This window comes from Suncus etruscus, chromosome 16 (assembly GCF_024139225.1).
Source record: "Suncus etruscus isolate mSunEtr1 chromosome 16, mSunEtr1.pri.cur, whole genome shotgun sequence".
NCBI classification, from domain to species: Eukaryota; Metazoa; Chordata; class Mammalia; order Eulipotyphla; family Soricidae; genus Suncus; species Suncus etruscus.
Genome location: NC_064863.1, coordinates 56,723,412 through 56,744,234, shown reverse-complemented (window position 1 = coordinate 56,744,234; position 20,823 = coordinate 56,723,412). Strand labels below are relative to the sequence as shown.

The window sequence follows — 20,823 nt, the reverse complement described above, 5'->3', positions numbered from 1 at the left end:
GTGTTCAGGGGTTACTCTGGGTTCTGTGCTCGAAAATTGCTCCTGGCAGGCTGAGGGACTATATGGGATGCCAGGGATCAAGCCGAGTCCATCCCAGGATGGCCCGTGCAAGGCACATGCCCTAGCTATGCTATCCTCTAGCCTCGAGAATTGATTTTAAAGAATTTGAGTCACACCTAGCTGTCTTAGGGGTCTGGGCCTGACTCTATGCTTGGTTATTCCAGTGATGCTTAGGCAGCCCTGTGGTACTACCCATTTACAAGACAAGTGTATTATCCTTTTACTAAGGCCAAGTTGGAGATTATTTCTTCTTCTAGTTTGTCCAGTGGTCATATGTATCAGAATTGTTTAAAGGGATAGAGAAAAGCACATCCAGACTACCCTTCCCAAAACTGGACTACAGACAGACCCAATATTTAATAGTCATGAGGAATGTATAGTCACACTGGATACCAGGCTTGGTTTGAAAGTTAACTCTCACTGTTTTGAATTTCTTAATAATCTATAAACAAAACACACTACAAATCTTGCAGCAAGTCAAATTACAGCCATTAGTTTCTCAGCAACCATGTTTTTGTACACCTGCCTTTACACTGGTATAAAACCTCAGTTCATTTAATGCACTTTGGTCATGGTGTACCCAACTATAAGATTTTTTTTTAATGTTGAATCCAGGGACACACATGCAAGACATGTATTCTACCACTGAATGTATTTCTGTGTATATATATTCAGTATATATATACATACACATACATATTATGTGTCTACTACTTTTACACATAGTATAAATCCATTTTATTTTCTTTTTCATTTGGAAGCTTCATCTCACAGTTCTTAGAAGTTATTCTAGGCTTTGTGTTCAGAGGAACATGTAGTACTAGCAACCAAACACAGACCTTTGGCATGTAACACAAGTCCTCAGCCTATTGCCCCATCTCTCACCCACCGCATGCATTTGGTCTGTCTATAGTATCTAATATTGTTGATCGACCATACCATTAAGGTATGTTTGGTTTGGCTTCCATAATTTTGTCATAGGCTTTTCTTTGTATCTCTGAACTCATTTGATAAAACCAAGGTAATGAGGCTAATAGTCACATAAATGCTTCAAGGTTTTTATTCTCTAGAATAGATCCATTAGCTATCCACCAAGATATTGGTGTTCTCATGTTCACATATGCTTTTTCAAAGGAGTGAATATAAAAACTAAGCTAGAGTTCCATATATATGGTATTACAAGTATGGTATAATAAGGATTGTTATTTTCTCTTCCAATAACACAATAACAATATAAGGAACATACCAAGGACTTAATTGGTTGAATATATAAATGGTCGTAAATTTCCTCGGGTCTCCTTCACAAAATAATCAATGACGCTGAAAAGGCTGGGGAGTGTTACCTATGTGAAGAGAGAGAGTGAGTTCAGTGATATCAGTGTAAAGATAAAGTAAGAGAAAGCGGAACTGAAAATTTAATGGAAATAATTGCATGTTCCCTGATCTTCAGAAATTGTAATATCTTAATTATATAGCTTACTGAGTAGTAAAAATTGTATCTCCCCATGAATTTTATTTTGTCTTTATAACCAATATCAGTTTCCCTGTAGAAGAATTAGTACCTCTTTTCTACTGGATACATTTTGGTGGACAGTATCTCCCCCAATGTTCCATAGAAATATGACTCAAGTTAAGCCAAAATTCCCGTCCTGAAATTTAACCCTGAGTAGAGGATCATAGAGTTTCAAGGAAGAAAGCAATATCCTAATTAGATGTTTCTTATAACAAGTACAGGGACTGCATTTTAAAACTATGTACTACTTCACTTGCTTTTCATAAGAGATCTAGGATAGTCTGATTTTGCTAAGCAAAAGAAATCCAAAGAGGATTTTGGCTTTGATTCACAAGGCTCTCCTATCAGTGAGTGGCATCTCTAATATCTGTCCCCAGGAACTACTTAATGCATGTGTGTACTTACCATATCTTTTTCTGCTTTTACTATATGCTAATAGTATTTTAGATTTTATGTGTTCATTGATATTTTTTTTTAGCCACTCCAGTGTTGAGAGTTTATTCCTGTCTCTGCACTCAGGGATCATTCGTGGTGATGTTTGGGAGACCATATGGGACACTGGGGATTGAACCCTTATTGGTCACGTGCAAGACAAATGCCCGACACACTGTACTATAACCTTCATCCTTCTATGATTTAATAGGTTATTTAGGAAAGGGGGGTCTGAGAACACTTAAGTCTATGTAAATTAATAACCAGTGTTTCTTTGCTTTTTGTCATTTTATCTTATAAGGTTTCTTAGGAACACTTTGCTTTATAGATATAGATGAAATCTATAACTATTCAAATACATAAAAGTTTTGTAGCCTTTTAGCCATTCTATATACACCTTATAATAAATACACCTTAAAATAAATCCATTTTTCCTTAACTTGGCCATAGATTATTCTACTTGAAGTCACAGGACATTAGAGCCAATGAATTCAGCATTTTAACATCTCATTATAGCAGAATAATTTTACTAGATTTAATTAATAGTAACTGAAATTTTATACCCCTTAACCCTTTTAATACAAGTGAATAAGTTTAAACTCGATAAATCCAATTAAACTTGAAAATAAGTTGATTCAAACATATCCTGGTTGAGGTATAGGGTTGTGATACATAGTGAAAAAATAGTCTTTATACTGTGAACTTTTCAGACCAAGGCCAAATAAATGAAGAGATGTTTCTTTCCATGTTTCTTTTTTTTTTTTTTTTTTTTTTTTTTGGTTTTTGGGCCACACCCTGTGACGCTCAGGGGTTACTCCTGGCTATGCGCTCAGAAGTTGCTCCTGGCTTCTTGGGGGACCATATGGGATGCCGGGGGATCGAACCAAGGTCCGTCCTAGGCTAGCGCAGGCAAGGCAGGCACCTTACCTCCAGCGCCACCGCCCGGCCCCCCCCATGTTTCTTTTTTTTTTTTTTTTTTTGGTTTTTGGGCCACACCCGGTAACGCTCAGAGGTTACTCCTGGCTATGTGCTCAGAAGTTGCTCCTGGCTTGGGGGACCATATGGGACACTGGGGGATCGAACCGCGGTCCGTCCAAGGCTAGCGCAGGCAAGGCAGGCACCTTACCTTTAGCGCCACCGCCTGGCCCCCTTTCCATGTTTCTGTTAATCTTTCCATGTCTTATATACTTAGACATTTGACACTCTAATCCTCTCCTCTCCTCTTAGATGTTTTGATTAATTCGTTGCTACATTAAATCATTTTAATGTAAATTGTTAATTATATAGTTAACCGGTTGTACAATGTTCCTACATCACTTCCACCACCAGTGTCAACTGCCCTCCACAGATATCCTGGCATTCCCTCCCCCTCCAGTCATCCTCCTTGACAAGCACATTTTGAAGTTTTGTTGTAGATTGTCTCTTGTGCTTATAGTATTGTTGGTTTTGTAATGTGTGCATATGTAGAACTTTATAGATATATAGAGATATTTCTATATATAGGTATAGATATATACAGCTATAGAACAAGATAGTATATATCTATATAGATATAGAGTTCTCTAGAGATATATAGAGAGGACTCTATATATACACATATTTATTATATATATAGATCTACATATAACAAACACAAACATATATAGATCACCTCTATACCACCAATATGCTTGAAGTCCCTAACCCTTAATCCTGTTACCTTCCATTCATTTTTTCTTACTCACTGTCACCCTCCCCCCATGCCTCTACTTTCCCCTTGTTCTCATTTCTATAATCTAGGGTCAAAGATAAACTTTTATCTCCTGGGGATTTTATTTTAATCAATTTCTATGAATCAAAGTTCTTTTAAAAGAAAGGAAGTTACACACATGAGAACAGAACAGTTCTGAAAGACACTTACAGCCAATGTTTAAATGGACCATAGAATCAGTAGCTGCCTTGCTCCCGACAAAAGTTTCTATTGCACACTCAAGGTTATAATCCAAGAAAAGAAATGCAACCAGATGATCTTATATGGTCATTTATAGTCTATTTGAACTGCATACTAAGATTGAAGAAACAAAGAATCTATAAGTTCAACTTTAGCGAAAACAAATAATAAAATTCCTTTTTCCAGCATCTTGTGAGCATAGGTCATGTTGAATATATGCTCATCTGAAACTAGTATAAACAGTAATTTCCCATCTGTATAATAGGCATTACCTTTTTATGACACAGATGAAATTAGATGGCATATGTAATGTAATTAGATGGCAGAGTTCTGTGCCTCACTCAATGTCTAGTAGCAACATCAGTAATGCCATGATAAGTCAGTGAAATAGAAGTTATAGGCCAGAATGAAAATCTCTTTTGTCACTATTATATTATTAAGAGTGAGATTTATGAACTTGTACTTGACACATATTAGAGAAACAAGTATTCCGTTTTTCTCCACCTGTTATTTCCAAATAGAAATACTCAGTTGGAGTATGTGAAATAAATATTTAACAAAAATACTCCTCCTCCTTCAAGCAACTATTATCCACAAAATTTTGCAGAGAAAAAAAGTAGAAATAATTTTAAACAGATAATACTTTACTTTATCTGACTCCTCTTGTATCTCATTTCTTTTTTTTTTTTTTTTTTTTTTTTTTTTTTTTTTTTGGTTTTTGGGCCACACCCAGTAACGCTCAGGGGTTACTCCTGGCTATGTGCTCAGAAGTTGCTCCTGGCTTGGGGGACCATATGGGACACCGGGGGATCGAACCGCGGTCCGTCCAAGGTTAGCGCAGGCAAGGCAGGCACCTTACCTTTAGCGCCACCGCCCGGCCCCATATCTCATTTCTTACCCTATTTTCTGCCACTATGGAGCACCTTGAATGATAGTTTTTAATTGGCACTAGGTTCCTAGGCAAGATGCCTACTTTCTCACCTTGTCTATGTATTCTATAAGTATGGAAAGAAGCAAGAAAAATTAATTGACAGAAAGCAAGTAGCTACTCACAGGCTTTTCCAGTTCGATGGTATAGTTATTCCCTACACTCATCACTTTGTAGTGCTTGATTCTTGGCACACTAAAAATTAAAAAACAAAAGTACATATAATCTTCATTTTATTATACTGTTGGTTAAAATCAAATTAGGGCACATATAAAACATCACCTGAATAGTAAACTTGTGTTCCCATAATTTTAGATTCAGAGAGAGAGAGAGAGAGAGAGAGATTAGTTGTTTTCATTTTTCTGTTTGCCTGGTTTTCTGTCCCTTGGAAGTAGGGGGTTTATATATTTAGGGTTATAGAAACTCTAGGTAATTAAGTGGGTGAATGTAAAGAAATAATAGAAAAAATAAATCAAGAACTGAAAACTTCCCAAGCAGAAATTAATTTCATTTTTTTTTTTTTTTTTTTTTAGTTTTTGGGTCACACTCGGCGGTGCTCAGGGGTTACTCCAGATTGTCTGATCAGAAATAGCTCCTGGCAGGCACGGGGAACCATATGGGACACCAGGATTAGAACCAACCACCTTTGGTCCTGGATCGGCTGCTTGCAAGGCAAACGCCGCTGTGCTATCTCTCCGGGCCCTAATCTCATTTTTTTAAAGACAGCAATTTACAAAGTTGACAACATAAATTTTAGATGGGCTTTACAAATCCAAAATATATTCTCTGAAATAAATGAGAGAAAATTATACTCCAACTTATAACTGTTTAAATCATTAAACTTTCAATAGCTGATCTTTCTGATAGCTCACATACCACAACTTAGGAATATGCCAATTTAGATATGTATAAAATAGTAAGTAAAGTAGATGGATGTACTATTTTTCTCTTCTATAATGTTATAACACTGAATTAGTACCACATTAAACACATAGTTATTTGTCTATAAGTTGCTTAAGTACAAGAAATAAATCTTGTGCGACTTTTATTTAAGAACTAGACATAATAAATATTTATAAAACTGAAACTTCAAAATAATAGTTGATCCCATAGTTCTATTTGCTAAAGTTTAAATAGCTTTTTTGTCATTATTGTTGTTACTACTTTGGGCCAACTCCCAGTGGTGTTCAGGGATTATTTCTGGCTCTGTACTCAAGGATCCCTCCTGGAAGGGTTCTAGGTACCATAGAGGTACTAGAATCAGATTGGCCAGTTGCAAAACAAGGGCATTACCCGCTGGACTCCAGCTCCTACAATGGAAACAATTTTTTACTGATAACAGAAGTCAATGCCTGTGCACTTAGTTTTGAACATTAGAATTTTCTTGAATTCCCTTGATTTATATGGCCAGAATGTTTAAAGATTCAGTGTTGAAAAGTTAACAGTACTTTACTGCCATTTTTGTTGAAAACTAATTTGATGTGTTCAGTTTACAATAGCCATCTCAAGCAATCTTCGTCTATCAGTTAAACTGCAAAAGGGCCTTTTAAAGTCTCTCTATTTCCAAGTCACATTTCCCTAGGACTAAACCATACTTCTATTCAAAGGGCTTTCTGCTCTTCTACCATCATATCCAAATTTTCTCTATATTAGATGGCATGGTATCCAGTTTCGCAGTAGCTGGAAAATGGTTAATAAATTAGTTCTAATGGTTTGCTTTAGAATTTTTCTTTAAAATACAAGATGATGGGGCCAGAGCCGAAGTGCAGCGATCAGGCACTTGCCTTGCACGCGGCTGATCAGGACGGACCTCGGTTTGATCCCCAGCGTCTTATAAGGTCCCCCAAGCCAGGAGCGATTTCTAAGTGCATAACCAAGGGGTAAACCCTGAGCGTCACCGAGTGTGGCCCAAATACAAAACAAAATACAAGAGGAAACAACACATGGCAGCAGTTCCTTCCCAGGTAAGTCTGGTCTATATTATCCCTCTGTGTCATTCTTTGAATGGCGAAGGCAGATTCTCCTTTCTTCATGAACCACAGCAGCCCAGCACCAATCCATATACCCTCTGACAGAAGCAGCCCAGCTCTATGACTGAAATTAAATATGAACAAATGAAGTTTCACAGGTGGGTCCAGACTATGGAGCTGAGAACTCTGGGACTGTTTTTAGAATGGAGTTAGGGCAAGTCCCTGCTCCTATACCCATTCCACCACCAGAAAACCCAGCAGCCTCTATTCACACCATTACCATCTTCTTGGCAGAAAAATAGCCCAGGTCCTCTACTAAGCTCCAAAAGAATAAAATATCCAGTGGTCCTTCCCAGGTAGTCTGGTCCTAGCTGACACCTCTATGACATTCTCAGAAGGTTTGGGGGGGGGGGGCGGGAGGGAGGGAAGGAAGCTTTCCCTTGCTTCATGAACCCAGCCCAGCGCCAGCTCCTAAACCCTCACATAAATAGTGAGTTCTGTGATTTTATCAAACTGCCAAATCACCACATTTCTATAAAATCTATAAATTCTGTACTATGTAGCTACAAGTAACACCTCAAAAATTGATAGTAGTGTCAGCAGTAGTGTCATGGGAAATCTGATGGGAAAGTTGCATAGTAATCTACCAAACTCAGTGAACCTCAACAATGTCACAGAAGGTTCAACTAGCACCAACCATAACCCAGTCAATCCTTAGTTTAGAATCCTTAGATATTTAGTAACATCCTGGGAGAAATAAACATTCATTTTATTTATTTTTATTTTTTTCTCACAACATTCATTTTAAATTGGCCCTTGTTGATCTAAGTTTTGATAATTTTATTAGACTGTGTATTGTCATAAATAATTTGAAGTAAATCTTTTGTGCTTGCAAGAAGGCGGGCTATGGTGGTATGTGGGAAATTAGGTCACTGATTAAAGGAAGTTGACACTAGTGATGGGATTGGTGTTTGAACATTTATGCCTAGAATAGTTGTATTATGAACAACTTGAACAACAACAAATATGAACTTTATTATCACAGCGTTATAATTTTAAAAAATGGGGGTTAGATTATACCCAGCAGTTCTCAGAGGTTACTCCTTGTTCTGAACTCAGGGGTCACCCCTGGCAATGCTCAGGGGACTATATGGGATGCTGGGAATCAAACCTGGGTGGCCATGTGTAAGGCAAATGCCAAATCCACTGTGCTATCATTCCAGCCCCTTATTATTAAAAAATTTTTAATAAAGGATAAAATTTAAGCAATCTTAGTGCCACAGAGATAGTACAGCAGGGAGGATGTGGCTGACCAGCTTTAATTCTCTGGAGCCCAGAGCCTGTCAGGAGTGATTCCTGAGTGAAGTGCCAGGAAGTAACCTTGGAGCACTAATTCCATTCTGAAAACAGTCCCAGAGTTCTCAGCTCCATAGTCTGGACCCACCTGTGAAAATTCATTTGCTCATATTTTAGTTCAGTCATTGAGCTGGGCTGTTTCTGTCAGAGGGTATATGGATTGGTGCTGGGTTGCTGTGGTTCATGAAGAAAGGAGAAAAGAAAAAAGAAAAGAAGAAAAAGGTAAAGAAAGAAAGAAAAGAGAAAGAAGAAGAAAGAAAGAAAGAAGAAAGAAGAAGAAAGAAAGAAAGAAAGAAAGAAAGAAAGAAAGAAAGAAAGAAAGAAAGAAAGAAAGAAAGAAAGAAAGAAAGAAAGAAAGAAAGAAAGAAAGAAAGAAAGAAAGAAGTAAAAAAGAAAGGGGGAAGGAAGGAAGGAAGGAAGGAAGGAAGGAAGGAAGGAAGGAAGGAAGGAAGGAAGGAAGGAAGGAAGGAAGGAAGGAAGGAAGGAAGGAAGGAAGGAAGGAAGGAAGGGAAAATTTTTTTTTTTTGGTTTTTCGGGCCGCACCATTTGATGCTCAGGGGTTACTCCTGGCTAAGCGCTCAGAAATTGCCCCTGGCTTGGGGGGACCATATGGGACGCCGGGGGATCGAACCGTGGTCCTGATCCTTGGCTAGTGCTTGCAAGGCAGACACCTTACCTCTAGCGCCACCTCGCCGGCCCCAGGAAGAGAAATTTAATACTGAATTTTCAGAAACCTATTGACTAGTAAAGGAAACTTTTTTTAGACTGGCGGTTTCACACACAAACTTCTTGAATAACCGGCTGTTTTTATCTTTTACTATGCCATAAAAAGATCATACAAATATTCACTTATGTTTTAATACTCCCACTCATTCTAATTAAATACCCAGTAATACAATGAAATAAGTACTGGAAGCCTGAAGAAATCTTGAAGGGCATGACTTTTATAGCTAGAAGGAGCTATATTTAAATTCTTTATCAGATGACGATCACAATGCCTCTCTTCAGGAAACCAACCTAAGTTAATATTTGAAAAGTTTTTATAGTTTCCGGCATATTTAATCTAACAATAAATCATAATTATTTTTCACTAATATATGCCTGAACTTGGTACTTTCTATGACTCTTAGCTTCTTCATTTGCAAATGAGGCCAGAGCTCAACAAATGCATACTCTGCATGCAGGAGGCCAAGATTTGACTCTAGCACCAAATGGTCCTCCCTGCTCCCACCCCTGCCTATCAGGCTGGGAACAACCCTCAAATACAAAACTAGAAGCAGCTCTAACATTTCCAGGTGTGATCACCAAACAAAAACAATAAAAAAAAAACATGAAAAAATGCTGTCTCTATATTGTTCCTATCAACAGAGCACCCAGACATTGTCTTAATAATAACAACTGTCAAATAATATAAAAAATAATAACATTGTCTTAATAATAATCATTGTGAAATAATAACTGATTGTTATTAGTTATATTACATTTAGTTATATCATCATCATATTATCATTATCAATATTCATGGTAAAGGTGGAGTAGGAAGAGTTAGCAAACATAACAATGTCTGCAGGAACTTTTGACTAATGATCAACATTCTGAAGCAAAAAGATCGAAAAAGACTACTACTACATGGCTTTGCTCCCATGTTTCTTTGTATTTTTTTTCATATTTTGAAAGAAAATATGAACAGCTTTTATATTTTTTAATTTTTCTTTCATTTATTTTTCTTTCATATTTTGTTGTTTTTCCAAAGGAATAAAGAGGAGGAAAAAGACTGATAAAAATATTCTTTTGAGGTTTCCTGATTGTGACCTCAAAAAAGAAATAAACTATTTTTTGGGTGGGAGGAGAGTGTGACAACAAGTAAAGTGGTTGTAAGTATTTTACTAGCTTCTGACCCCACTTTTTACAAAAGAGTGTTTTGGGAGGTCCATCGTTTCTACAGCTTCTTTGGCTAGTGACTGTATTTTTGTAAGTAGTTTCTACAGCTTCTTTGACTAGTATTTGTATTTTGTACTAGCCTGACATGTAGTCATAACAGTTTCGAGAAAACCAAAGCAAGGTATGAAATCACACATCATTGGGCTGGGTGAAGGTGGATGATTCTTTACTTTAAGAGGAGTCACTTGATAATTTTGGCACTGAATGAACTTTTGTTTCTTTTGGGAACTTCCCTCCCACAGCTGATTGTTTAACAGGTGGAGAACATTTCACTTTGAAACCCTGCTTTGTAAACAATCTTGTCTTTGTGAGCTACTGTTTTTACCAGACACAGTCATCATCTAACTTGCATAGCTGAACTTTTATCTTACAACCTGTATGAGAGTGTATTGATATTTCTGGGTAAAGCAGGTGTTTTCTGTCTACACTTACGGCAGTCTTACACTAAGTTCTATAAACTCATATTCTACAAGCTAAAATTTAAATACTCTCTACAATTGACCCTTTTAAATTAAGTGGTGTAGGGACATGAGTGAGAGTAGTACAGTGGGGTGATTATTTGCCTTGTATATGGCCAATTCAGGTCCTATCCCTGGCACCCATATTGTCCCCTGAACCCTGCCAGGCTCTTGAGTACAGTCAGAAGCCTTGAACTCCTGCTGGGTGTATCTCCACCCCCACCCCCCAAATAAAAGAAAAGGAGAAAGCTAGGTCTCTTAAGCAAAGGTTACTAAATTCACATACTATAGAATATTTGTTTTGAGGCATTAATAAACATAATAGAAAAGGTACATAAAAATTGTGGAATATAACAGTTAAACTTTTCTTAGTCACTTCCAGGCATAAACTATTCTTCAAAGCCTACTGTGCTAACTCAGACTGTTCTAGTGGGGTACCTCCTTCTTTTCTAAATATAACCTTTGGGGGGCTGTAAATGGTGATTAGATTTTCAATTGCATACCATTAAAACTCAGTATCTTGTTTACATCATGGGGAAGAATAGGATTCACATGCAAGAGAGTCAAATATTCACTCCAACCAAGAAAGCCAAATTAATATGAAGGAAAAAAACTAATCACACTCTCTCCGTGATCTAATTTTCTTTCACGCAGTTAGATTCAGTGTCACTAAAACATAGGTTGTTAAATTTTCATATTTTTAGTACTATCATTTTAAAAATGAAACTAAACAGTTAAAAATATTTTCTCGGGCCCGGAGAGATAGCACAGCAGCGTTTGCCTTGCAAGCAGCAGATCCAGGACCAAAGGTGGTTGGTTCGAATCCCGGTGTCCCATATGGTCCCCCATGCCTGCCAGGAGCTATTTCTGAGCAGACAGCAGGAGTAACCCCTGAGCAACGCCAGGTGTGGCCCAAAAACCAAAAAAAAGAAAAAATAAATTTCTCTTTTATTTTGTGCGATACTTAGGTTCCTATTCCCTGAAAAGAGACAAGATCCTTGAACAATATACACTAAACAGAAAAATCCATCATTTCTCTTTCAAAAGTTCTAAGAAGCATAACTTTTATTTTACTTGGATTTGTTTTGAAGTAGTCCATTAAATTTTTAATTAAATAAATTATAATAATCTATAATATTCTGCCATATGCATTGAAAATTCATGAATTAAATTTAACAGAAAAAAATTTAATGAAACTACAAGAAGTTTATAATGACTTTAGAGAGATCATTTCTCTCCTCTGGAATCTCATTTTCTATTACTGTCGCTTTTTTCTATCACTTTTCATTTGGCAATCCTAGTGCCCTCTATTTTTCATGAACAAACCAAAACTTCTTCCTATGGATTTAGGTATCTGCTAGCTGGAATGTCCTGGTTTAGACACTGAAAAGGTCTGTTCCTTTGGGTCTTTCAGGTTTCTACTTAACTGTCCATCAATAAAGTATATCTTCTCTGACTATACTATACTATAATTACTATGGCTCTTTTGTAAAAGTAACTTTAATCCCCTTATGAGAATTTCCATCTCCAGTTATCCTGTTAACTTCCATCAATCTTATTACTAAATAAGTCCTTTTTATGTGTATGTATAGTCTGTTGTTCTCTTTTTTTTTTGGTTTTTGGGCCACACCCATTTGACGCTCAGGGGTTACTCCTGGCTATGTGCTCAGAAATCGCCCCTGGCTTGGGGGGACCATATGGGACGCCGGGGATCGAACCGCGGTCCTTCCTTGGCTAGCGCTTGCAAGGCAGACACTTTACCTCCAGCGCCACCTACCCGGCCCCTAGTCTGTTGTTCTTAAAAGAAATGTAGACTTATATCAAGGATATTTTGTTCACATCTATGTCTGCAATAATTTGAATAATACTTGATCAATAGTAATTGCTCAATAAATAGTTGTTGAAATGAACAAATGAACAATAAAACTATATGCAGAGCTAAATTTCTTATGATTATTCCTTGCTTACAAATATTAGCATTGAATCAATCTTTAACATTTTTCTTTGTTCATATTTTAGCCCAATAAATTTACATAACATAATTTTAATTAAACATACTCTATCTCTTGTCGGATAGTAATGGAGTAGTTTTTACTGTCACTACCAGGCCTCAGAATCATATTTCCCAAAGAAGGATTCTTCTCAAGCATTTCAGTTGCTTCTTTTCGGGATACCGAATAAAAACATCTACAAAAGTAAGAAAAAATTATTTTTAACTGTTGAATTTCATTACTTGATAAAATTTAACTAAAATAACTTAAAATAGTTCATGATTTTCCTAAAATGTCCAGTTTTATTAGGTCAGAGATTTAGTACAGAGTTGGGGGTCCATCAAACTCATTTCATCCTAGACACCACATAGTCTCCTAAGCCTTTCCTAGTGCAGCCCTGGCTTCCCTGAGCATCATCAGACCTCTACGCTTTTAGAACTAGAAGACACAACATCCTTGGATTCTTGCATTGAACATATCTGTCCAGTTGTCCAAGTATCCAGAGTTTCCCTGAGCACTATTAGGGAAGTACCCATGCCTTGGTTATCCAGCTGTATTATTTCAATGTATTATTTTAATACAGTGATCTAATTACTATGATCACTGTTATTATTATTACAAATCTCTGCTGTATGTAAGTATGCCTATAGGCCCTTGTTTTTTTCATCCCTTCACTGCCTCTTTAAGAAAAAGAAATCAGAAAAAAAGTCTGTTGTAACTTGAAAATACAAATAATACTTGTTGGTTATTTATGGGGCAGGGGAGTCATCATACCTGGGAGCCTCTCCTATTGCTTCTTGACCAACCATATTGGCAGCTCTATGCTAGGGCCTAAGGATGTATAGCGATCCTAGGAGGATGCTGTTTAGGCAGTGCTAGAGACCACGACTACATGGGATCAAAATTGTGCTGATCATATGCAAAGCCTTTAATTATCATACTATCTCTCAGGTCCTTAATTGTGCTTCCATTCAGGGATACAACAAATTTCTATATAAGTTTTTCTTATATGATTCATGTTTTAAACAATTGTATGTGATTCCTTTTGGAATAATATGGTATTCTGGATGGCACTGTTAATTATTTTATATGAAAATTTGTAATACAGCCCCTCATATTTTTCATAGTATTATAATAGTAATAAACTAATTAGTCAAAATAGGTAACAGGATATTCTATTTACCAAAATATTAACGGCCAATATCTCTAAGTTTATATAAGATATAATTTCAATCTTTCTATTTGTCTGTGGTAAATATATATTATTTGTTCTGTTGAGAAAAAAACAAGCACTCTATTTGACTTTTCATTTTTTTAATTTAATTAAAGAATCATGGCTTACAAAGTTATTGATAGTTAAGTTTTAGAAATATAATATTTAAATAGCAGTCCCTCCATCAATGTCAACTTCATCATTGATGCTCCCATACTTCAAAGTCATTGACCCTAACTCCCACCTCATCCCTGCCCATCACCTTGACAGTCACTGAGGATCACATTGGCAGAAACAGGGATCACACTTGCTATACTTTGGGATTGTGTCACGGATCAACCACTCTGTCTTCAACATGCTAAGAAGACACCCTACCACTTACTGACTGAGCCACCATGTCTGGACCTCTACAAACTCTTTTTTTTTTTTTGGGGGGGGGGTCGGCCCACACCCGTTTGATGCTCAGGGGTTACTCCTGGCTAAGCGCTCAGAAATTGCCCCTGGCTTGGGGGACCATATGGGACATCTGGGATCGAACCTAGCGCTTGCAAGGCAGACACCTTCCCTCTAGCGCCACCTCGCCGGCCCCACTATATGTGACTTTTAAAATATCACTTCAGGGAGCTGGAGTGATAACACAGTGGGTGGGGCATTTGCCTTGCATGCACCAGACCAGAGATCAACCCTTGGCATCCCATATGGTTCTCAAGCCTGCCAGGAACTTCCTTAAGACAGGGGCTTCTCAAAACTGAAAGGCTATGCACTGATAGACCAGGAAATTGGAGAAATCATGCAAATAATTAAACTTTTTTCATAAATTTAAATAAAATAAATTAAAATAAAAAGGCAGTAAATCATATGGTTGAATGATTAAAAAACACAAGCATTTTTTTCTTTCCTCCACAGCAGTTTTCATTTAGTTTGAGTTTTGGAAAGAATAGTTATTTGGTCAAAAGGTGTGGGTGGATGGGATTTCCTGTGTGGTAGGAAAGTTGGCTCAAATCTGCATTTCACATTTTGTTGATCATGATATGGGAGAGAAAATGTGTGGCATTCATTTTGAAATATGCTGTTCTGTCCACATGACAGTCTTTCATTCCTGGTTTTATAAGGTTAGGGAACAGCCCCTCAAGAGTTATTTATAATTTATTGTTATTAATATTTGCAATCAAACTAGAACTACTTACAATGGCATGGGATTCAGTACATCCACATAATCTTCAATTGATTCCTTCTCATTTTTCAGAGATGTACTTGGCCACTCTGTCTCAATCCTCCTTTTCTTCTCTCTCTCTAGAACTTCATGAAGTCTAATTACTTGTCCAGGAAGGAGAGACACATCTTGAGGAACTGACAACTGAAACCAATTAAGATTGAAGGCAAAGAAAAAAAGACAGCAAAAAAGAACAGATTTTAGCATTTAATTTTAAATACGTAAATAAGTCTCTTCTTGTTCTATAGTGCTTTGTTTTCCTGAGAAAAATGGATGAGTTGAATGCCAACTAGAGAATTAGGTGAAGGGTTGGTGTCTTAAAACTACTTCAAATGCCTGAGTACAGTAGGAAAGGGCATCTGCCTTGCATGTGGTTAACCAGTGTTTGATCCAAGGCATCCCTTATGGTTCCTGTGCACTGAACGCAGAGCACAGAAATAACCCCCTCACTGCCAGATGTAGTTCCAAATTAAAAAAAAAACTGCTTTAAAATTAGCAATGAAATACTACACAAATTAAAGAAAATGATAAAATGTTACAGTTCACAGCAACTTGAAAGGAAGTGGAGGATATCATGATAAGCAAAATAAGTCAGGGAGAAGATAACTCCTCTATAATATGTAGAGAAATGAAACAAGGGAACAGACAGTATAAAATAATAATGAACCATTTGCCCTCAGTTATAAAACTGAGAAGACCAAACTGGAGGGAGTCAGTGTAGAGAATGAATGGGATAGAAGTAACATAAAGACATTAGTGGGAGGCTTTGAACATTGTGGTAGTAATAAAGAGTAGTAACTGTACATATAAGTAATAAAGATCAATAATATTAAAAACATCTTACTTAAACTATTGTATTATTATTTTATTACAAATATAATGTGAAAAAACAAATATAATGTGAATATAAAATGTTGATATTTATGAATATATAAGTTTAATAAAACTATTATTTAATAATAATGAAAAAGTAAGGGGCAGAGAGATAGTATAGGGTTAGGGTGTTTGCTTTGCATGAAGCCCATCCCCATTCAATCCTCTGCATAACTTGGATCCCTGAGCAGTGCTTTGAGTGGCTTCTGATCACAGAATCAGAAGTAGCCCCTGAACATTGCCTGACGTGGCCCCAAAACAAAACAAAAAATGATTCTGAATTTTAAAAAAAACCTAAGCAAAACAAGTACTATGTGCCCAAACTCCAAAGAAATGGTCCCACAACCAGTATACCCATCTTGCAATACAAGAGAATTCATGAAACAACACATTTGTAATTCCGAGATCACTAGTTCTTACTGCTAGAAAGTCCCCAGAGCACCTGCAAGAGAGTGAGTTCTTGTAAATAGATAATCTAGAAAAACATCTATCCAACCTTATGGTAACATAAAATTGGGATGAATTATTCATCAAAGAATCAGCAGAGATCTGAATTTTGTAGATATGTGGTTATTTCAAACACATATACACAATATGATTATGATATTTTTCTCTGCCTATTAGGGTAATTTTTAAACTTTTCTAAATTTTTTGTGGGGTCATATCCAGCAGCGCTTAGGGGTTACTCCTGGCTCTATGTTCAGAAATCACTCCTGGCAGGCTCGGGGGACCATACGGTATGCCGGGATTCGAACCAATGACCTTCTGCATACAAATACCTTACCTCCATGGTATCTCTCCAGCCCATTTTCTAAATATTTTTAAGTTGAGTGACTTCACATTCGGATTTATATGTAAGTACCTGATTTAGGCCAATGTAACTTTCAGTATGCTGATAAAATGTTAAGGTAAACAACTGTTTTTTACGTAACCATATCTAGACTATGTTTTGAGATATATGGTTATGATGTCCAGGAGAAAGTAAGAGAAATTAAAAAGAACTTAGAGTGAGGGAAGAATAAATAGAACTTTGTTATCTATTTACCTTTATTTTAAAGTGCTTTACCTTTGCAATATGTGTATATTGAAATTTAAACATTTACTAATAAGGGTGCATTTTGAAAATAATGAAGACTACTTTCTTATATACCATTTCAGACCAAAAAAAAAAAAAAGAATGAGGAAAAACTAATGAAAATAGCAACTTATTATTACTCCTTATTACTTCTTTATTGCCTATTATGACCAAAGCATTATGTTATTGCTAAACCTTACAGCAATGTTAAAGATTATCCTTACTCTGAAAAATAAATTTAATGGGCCCAGAAAAATTAAATAACTAGTTTAATGTCACACCCCTAGTAAATTGTAGAATCAACATCCAAACCCTAAATTATTTAATTTACAACCCTAATTTATTTAATTCTTTCACTTGAGTTTAGTGCCTCAATTTTATTTTGACCGTCTGTGCCCAGGATAATTCCTGGTAGTGCTTAGGGATATGCAATGCAAACATCTTGCCCTTGCTGTACTATCTTTCCAGTCCCTAGAGTGGTTTTACTTCAAATAGCAATTCTGTTGCTACAACAGTTAACTAAAAGCTGTAGCTCTTATATTTGCATCAGATAATTGACAGAAAGTTGCATACTTTGGTCTTAAAACCCAGTAAACAAATGTGTAAAGGTGACTTTTAATTTTGATGTTCTCACAGAGTGGAAAAAGCTAGTACAGCAGGTAAGATGCTTCCCTTAAATGTGGCTGACCACTGTTTAAGCTGTGAATATGGTCTCCCAACACCACCAGGAGTGACTCCTTAACATAGAGCCAGAAGTAAGCACTGAGCACTGCTGATGTGACCTAATCTAAGCACTCCCCAAATAATAATAATTATGGATGGTTTCTCCTATTATAATGTCTATTTTATTCAAAAATCCAACTTATTTAATTTTTATACATATATAATAAATGACTGATAAAGTAATGTAAAGTTCTTTAATAGAATTTACAAAAGATAACCATAGTGATAAAACTAAAATGTGGTCTTTCTGGACACCTTACTATTCTATAGCTAGCACATTACATTGTATTTTTTCTTACAAATAATTATCACACGTTTTTGTTTGTTTTATTTTGGGCCACACCTGGTGGCTCTCAGGATTTATTTCTGGCTTTGTGCTCAGAAATCACTCCTGGCAGGTTCAAGGGATCATATGGAATGCCAGGGATCAAACTCGTGTCGGTCCAGGTCATCTTTGTGCATAGCAAACATCCTACCGTCTTTGCTATTATGCTATTATCTGGCCACTAAAGTCACAATATTAAATTATCCTGTTTGACTACTTATTTGCTTTCTTCCTTTTCATCATCCTGATAAAAATAGAAACGTCTGAGTAAATTTAAGGATTTATATGTGTCTTCTTCAGTTGCTATATCTTCAACCCCTTTATTCTGCATGGTTCATAGTAAGTATTCAGTAAATATTTGTCAAGTTAATGAATCCAATCAAAATAATATCCTACCTCTGTTACTGTGAGAATAAAGCCTCTCCATTCTTCCCCACTTTCTGTGTTCTCCGTCTAAATAAGAAGACAAAGAACAAATGAATACAAAGAAGACAACAAAATTTATGAATACTAATAATTTTATTATCTTCAAATAATTTTAGAATTTCATACAATTGCTTTATAAAATTTAAAATATGCAAAACAGGGGCCAGAGCAGTAGCAGACCAGGAGGTGTGCTTGCCTTGTACTCCGATGCCCTGGGTTCGATCCTTGGTATCCCATAGAGACCCCCAAGCCACCAGGAGTGATTCCTGATGCAGTGCCAGGAGTAACTCCTGAGCACTTCAGGTGTGACTCCCTCAAAAATAAATAAATAAAAATATGCAAAGCATCAAAAGCAAGCAAGAGTGACAAAACAATTCCTCTAATAAGCACATTATTTAAAATAATTAAAGGGGTGGTTGATAATATATGGAAATTAACACTCTTGCTTTGCATATTGCTGTCCTGGATTCAATCTGTCACACTGCAATGGTACCACCAGGAGCAATTCTTGAGTCTAGCAGGGGTCCTCAAACTTTTTAAACAGGGGGCCAGTTCACTGTCCTTCAGACTGTTGGAGGGCCAGATTATAGTAAAAACAAAAATTATGAACAAATTTCTATGCAGACTGCATATATCTTATTTAGAAGTGAAGAAACAAAATGGGAATAAATACAATATGTGGCCCGAGGGCCGTAGTTTGAGGACCATTGGTCTAGAGCCAGCAGAAAGTCCTGGGTACTACTAGGTGTGACCCACAACCAAAAATGAAGTAATATTTTTTCAAAAATAAAGTAATATTAAAAGCTTAAAAATATTGTATGCTGGGAACAGGGGTGGAGGGAGGACAATATTGGTGGTGGGAACACCCCTGATTCAATATCAGTATGTACCTAAAATATTACTGTGAAAGATTTGTAATACACTTTGATCAAACTAAAAAAATAAATTAAAAATATTGTAATTCGGGGCCAGAGATATAGCTTGGAGGTAAGGGGTTTGCCTCTCATGCAGAATGTCAGTGGTTCGAATCCCGGCGTCCCATATGGTCCCCTGAACCTGAAAGGAGCGATTTCTGAGCGTAGAGCCAGCAGTAACCCCTGAGCACTGCTGGGTGTGACCCAAAAACAAACAAACAAACAAAATACTGTAATTCCTAAAATCAATTAAAATCAGCTCAAAGGAATAAACAGTTCATGTTTGAATGCTATTTATTTATCAGAGGACAAAAAATAGGTAGCTTTAACCTGTATGTGTACAATTATAATTGCACAAACATATTTAAGCTTCTACCCCAAATTAAAAGTTAACACACTTATTTTTGTAATATGTTATCTAATGGCTACTCCTACAATTGACTTTTAATATTGATTATTTTTAATCTGGGGGCAATTGGGGACCAAAGAAATAGCACAAAGGGCAGGGTATTTGCCTTGCACTCCACTGACCTAGGTTCAATCCAAACAAATAAAAAAATAAGTAAACAAAAATCTGGGACAATTTGGTAGGATTAATGTTGTTAATCCTTAGAAACATACAATTCTTTTAAATTCACTAAAACAACCAAAATTTATTTATTTATGTATTAATTATTTAGTTATTTGCTGCCACAATCAGATGTGCTCAGGTCCTATTTCTAGCTTCATTCTCAGAATTCATTCTGGCAGGTTCCCAGGACTATATGGAATACAGTGGATAGAACTTGACTTGGTATATGCAAGGCAATCACCATACCTGCTGTACTATTGCTCGAACACAACAACCAACAAGTAATAAGTGTTTTTAAGTATTAGTAGATATATAAGCTTTTACCTGTATTAACTAGACTAATCGTCCTCATATGGTAACTTAATTGGTACTCTATTTTAATTTTACATATTTCTTCAAGTATTTAGCAAAGATTGAGTGCCTCTAAGTGTTAGGTATTAGTCGATGTATCTAGACATTAATTTGTATCAAACCATGAATTAAAACTACTTGTTCTCATGAAATTTAGCATCTAGTAAGGGATAATAGAAACCATAATATTTAGTAATTTTACAGTATCAGAAAGAAATAAATGAGAAAATAAAACTGCACATGGTAAGAGAGATTGAAGAATGTTATTGGGGTTAAGGTAGGACACTACCATTTTAATCACATTATTCAGATGAGTCTCAATAGGAGATTGAATCTAAGCAACAATTTGCTTTTTCAATGAAAAAGCTAAGGCACAAAGAGGTTAGGTGATTTTTCTATGATGACATAGCAAATAAATCTGCCAGAATCAAACCTGGATATTGATCTAATTTAGTGCTCTTACCCAGTATCAAATTCATAGAGGGACCCCGAAAAGGAATGTGTATTTGACAGTGCAATTTAAGATACAAGACCTAGATTCTAAATAAAATGACTCTTGC

General features: G+C 36.3%; 1 protein-coding gene across 1 annotated transcript in view; it reads right to left on the bottom strand.

Annotated features, from left to right (window-relative positions):
* Nucleotides 1–1,313: 1,313 nt before the first annotated feature.
* The window catches only part of STAP1 (signal transducing adaptor family member 1), a 36,338-nt gene continuing 16,828 nt past the window's right edge, over nt 1,314–20,823 (bottom strand). The window contains exons 4-8 of the mRNA XM_049790029.1: nt 18,398–18,454; nt 14,980–15,149; nt 12,647–12,775; nt 4,989–5,058; nt 1,314–1,403 (exon numbers count right to left, since the gene is read on the bottom strand). Coding sequence (XP_049645986.1) covers nt 1,314–1,403; nt 4,989–5,058; nt 12,647–12,775; nt 14,980–15,149; nt 18,398–18,454 — 516 coding nt within the window. The remainder of the gene's footprint in view (nt 1,404–4,988; nt 5,059–12,646; nt 12,776–14,979; nt 15,150–18,397; nt 18,455–20,823) is intronic.